General features: G+C 39.9%; 1 protein-coding gene across 1 annotated transcript in view; it reads left to right on the forward strand.

The window, feature by feature from the left end:
- Positions 1-3,979: 3,979 nt before the first annotated feature.
- Positions 3,980-4,243, forward strand: part of LOC136852692 (zinc finger CCHC domain-containing protein 10-like) — a 9,550-nt gene continuing 9,286 nt past the window's right edge. The window contains exon 1 of the mRNA XM_067127604.1: positions 3,980-4,101. Coding sequence (XP_066983705.1) covers positions 3,980-4,101 — 122 coding nt within the window. The remainder of the gene's footprint in view (positions 4,102-4,243) is intronic.

Raw genomic sequence — 4,243 nt, forward strand, 5'->3', positions numbered from 1 at the left:
GGCGTTGTTTCAGTATCTGGTCAAAAGAACATTTTGACGTCAACTTAAAATTTGGTTGGTAACAAATGGCATTCGTGTTTGTGTTCATTTTTTAGTTTTCTGTAAAAGAAAACTATTGTGCCGGCTTTGTCTGTCCGTCCGCACTTTATTCTGTCTGCACTTTTTCTGTCCGCACTTTTTTCTGTCCTCACTTTTTCTGTCCGCCCTCAGATCTTAAAAACTAGTGAGGCTAGAGGGCTGCAGATTGGTATGTTGATCATCAACCCTCCAATCATCAAACATACCAAATTGCAGCCCTCTAGCCTCCTCAGTAGTTTTTATTTAATTTAAGGTTAAAGTTAGCCATAATCGTGCGTCGAGCAACGATGTAGGACAGGCCGTCACCAGGCCGTGATTAAAGTTTCATGGGCCGCGGCTCATACAGCATTATACCGAGACCTCAGAAAGATAGATCTGTTTTCTGTGGCCTTGATTATACGCTGTAGCGGCTGTACAGAAAACTCGATTGTACCGAAGAAACTCCTGAACATTTTTCACTTGTAGTATTTTTTTTTATTTTAATTTTATCTTCGTTTATACGTATGCTATTGTGAACAAAAATTGTCGTTTTCTCAGTATAATATATTGACCGTGTTCCGAGTTTATTTTTTCAAGTTGAAGGTCACGCAGGTAGGCACTGAGGATTAATCGCCCCATCATAATGTATATGGAAATAAATTCTGTCATTTATTGATATAATTCCAAACGCCTTCTCTGAAGGAGGAGGAACTTCAGGCTGAAGGCAAAGGGACAATAACCGATCAATTAATACCTAGGAGGAGGAGGAGGAGGAGGGGAGGAGAAGAAGAAGAAGAGGAGGAGGAATAGGAGAAGAGGAGGAGAAGGAGATGAGGAGGAGGAGGAGGAGGAGAGGAGTAGGAGAAGAAAAGGAGGAGGGTGAGGGAAGAAGAAGAAGAAGAAGAAGAAGAAGAGGAGGAGGAGGAGGACGCCGCATTAAACAGCACAGACGAAGCAGCAAAACAAAATGGCATCGGCCTCCCCATTCACAACTCGGGGGGGATCTGTCTGTCAACAGAGAAAATGAGAAAGAATTATAGAGACGAAACGAGGTCAAAGCAGCAGTTACGCTGCTTGCAAACACAAAAGGGTCGCAAAAGCAATCTCGGGGCCTTTTTGCGACGATGCCTTGCTTGCTCGGGAAAGCAAACACGCCTCAGGGTTGGAGTAGTACAATGGCGAAGCAATAACTCTTCTCGAGATATATATATATATGTATATAAAGTGACTCGGTTTTCCGAAGGAAAGTCAACAGGGGGGAGATTTTCCCAGGGCTGCTGAGGAGCGAGATTGTCGTGCGCGCGCGCATGTACTCACGAAGCATATGTATGCATATATATATATATATATATATATATATATATATATATATATATATATATATATATATACTGTATATATTATACTTTATATACATATATAAGTATATATATATATATATATATATATATATATATATATATATATATATATATATATATATATATATATATATATATAAATTATGTATATACAGTATAACTGTTATGCTTTTATGAACCAGTTTACTTCTCAGCTGTTGAAATATTATTTTTCTTCAGCGAGTCAAAATATTTATACATTTTGCATCATAAACAAAGCTGGTAAAACGATAGCTTAGATAATAGCCTTTCCATTGTATTCACGCGAAAAGACTTCTCATAATCCTTTAGGAAGTCTTTTGAACAGAGATTTGGTCAAACTTCGGTGTCTTTTGTTTGCGGAAGCGATATTTGTTTAGCTTTTTTTTTTTTTTTTTTGAGGAAATAATACTGTGCTGATTTTAACAAAATCTTATTTTTTGCGTTGCCGAGATTCGGACATTTTTATGTTTTCAATTTTTAGTTTCCTGTAAAAGAAAACTATTGTGCCGGCTTTGTCTGTCCGTCTGCACTTTATTCTGTCCGCACTTTTTCTGTCCTCCCTCAGATCTTAAAAACTACTGAGGCTAGAGGGCTGAAAATTGGTATGTTGATCATCCACCCTCCAGTCATCAAACGTACCCATTTGCAGCCCTCTAGCCTCAGTAGTTTTATTTCATTTAAGGTTAAAGTTAGCCATTATCGTGCTTTCTGGTAACAATATAGGATAGGCCACCACCGGGCCGTGATTAAGGTTTCATGGGCTGCGGCTCATACAGCATTATACCGAGACCACCGAAAGATAGAGCTCTTCGGTGGCCTTGATTTTACGCTGTAGCGGCTGCATAGAAAACTCGATTGCGCCGGAGAAACCGGCGCATGTTTTTTTTTTTTTTTACTACAGTCAGAGGTACGTTTTTTTTCCTTTTTTTACTACGGTCAGAGGTACGTTAGGTTTTTTTTACTACTACAGTCAGAGGTACGTTAGTTTTTTTTTTTTTACTACAGTCAGAGGTACGTTACTTTAAAACCATGTCTTTCTCTGTTTACACAAGCCAGTATATTATGTTCCTGGTTGTTAGTCAGCTTTAGTGGGTCCCAGGGGAGGGTGCAGATTCATAAGAGGGAGAAAATGTATTGACAGACGGGAGAGATCAGTTAAGTATCTGTCTTCAGTGTACACCATCTTATAATTATAAACGTGTCTTCAAAGTGCTTAATCCTTACACCAATCGGAGTGAGATGTCTCTCTCTCTCTCTCTCTCTCTCTCTCTCTCTCTCTCTCTCTCTCTCTCTCTCTCTCTCTCTCTGCAGTTGTCTCATTTAAAAAAAGCCTTAAACACATCGGATTTTAAGACTTCCACTCTCTCTCTCTCTCTCTCTCTCTCTCTCTCTCTCTCTCTCTCTCTCTCTCTCTCTCTCTCTCTCTCAGCTGTCTCATTTAAAAAAAGCCTTGAACCCATCGGATTTTTAGTCTTCCACCCTCTCTCTCTCTCTCTCTCTCTCTCTCTCTCTCTCTCTCTCTCTCTCTCTCTCTCTCTCTCTCTCTCACCTTACTGTAACTTCTTTGATTTAAAATGACCTGGAAATCGGTTTCTGTATTGATTCAGTATCAAAAGATTGGTTGCATGTTGAGAATCGACCAATCTTATGCTTCGTGCATCATCTTGCATTGAGTCAGTCATGAAATGAATAGGAGGTCAGATCATATAGTTTTATCTCCTCTTGATTGCCTTTGCATTCTAAGGCTTGTAATATTGCTTCTTAGTTGTAGTGTGTGGATGAATAGGTATGAATTATAATTCAGTTTCTTTTTTTTTATTATTATTAATGAAGGTTCTGAAAACGTTTCGTCTTGCTGCCTGTAAACTGTTGAAACAAGTAAAAAATGCGACGAAGTTTCTTCGGCGCAATCGAGCTTTCTGTACAGCCGCTACAGCGTATAGTCAAGGCCACCGAAAATAGATCTATCTTTCGGTGGTCTCGGTATAATGCTACATGAGCTGCGGCCCGTGAAACTTTAACCACGGTCCGGTTGTGATATATCCTATATCGTTGCCAGAAGCACGATTATGCTAACTTTAACCTTAGATAAAATAAAAACTACTTAGGCTAGAGGACTACAATTTGGTAGGCTATGTTTGATGATTGGAGTGTGGGTGATCAGCATACCAATTTGCAGCCCTCTAGCCTCAGTTGTTTTTAAGATCTGAGGGCGGATAGAAAAAGTGCGGACAGAAAAAAGTGCGGACAGAATAAAGTGAGGACGGACAGACAAAGCCAGCACAATAGTTTTCGTTTATAGAAAACTAAAAAAAATCAATTTTGTATTAGTTTTCAAAATCATGCACGAGAGAAAATAACCACCTTCAACATGGAGAGAAGTAAAGTGGATTTTTATATACATTTTTTTCCCTCGGAAATTTAAAGAAAATCCGACTTTTTTCTCTCTCTCCTCCCCAGAAAGCTTTTTAAATATGTGGGCAGAATATGAAAATGAAGTCCTTCGTTCTAAGAAGCTACTCGGGCGGAATATTACAAAAATGGGAAATTGCCTCTCTCACCACCTCTCCTCCTCCTCCTCCTCCTCCTCCTCCTCCTCCTCCTCCTCCTCCTCCTCCCATCCCAATCTCCTCCGCTCCAGCAAGATTTTTGCTTGGCGCAGGTAAGGCTGGGGATGACGCGTGAGATCTGGTAATTTTGAAGGCAGTTTCGCCAGTGGGTGCTTAGTTTTCCCCTGACGGCTTACTCTGACGTCAAATGATTTCGTTTACTGCGCCGTGTAGCGTTTTAGCCGTTGGTTGCAG

This window comes from Macrobrachium rosenbergii, chromosome 26 (genome assembly GCF_040412425.1).
Source record: "Macrobrachium rosenbergii isolate ZJJX-2024 chromosome 26, ASM4041242v1, whole genome shotgun sequence".
Lineage (NCBI taxonomy): Eukaryota > Metazoa > Arthropoda > Malacostraca > Decapoda > Palaemonidae > Macrobrachium > Macrobrachium rosenbergii.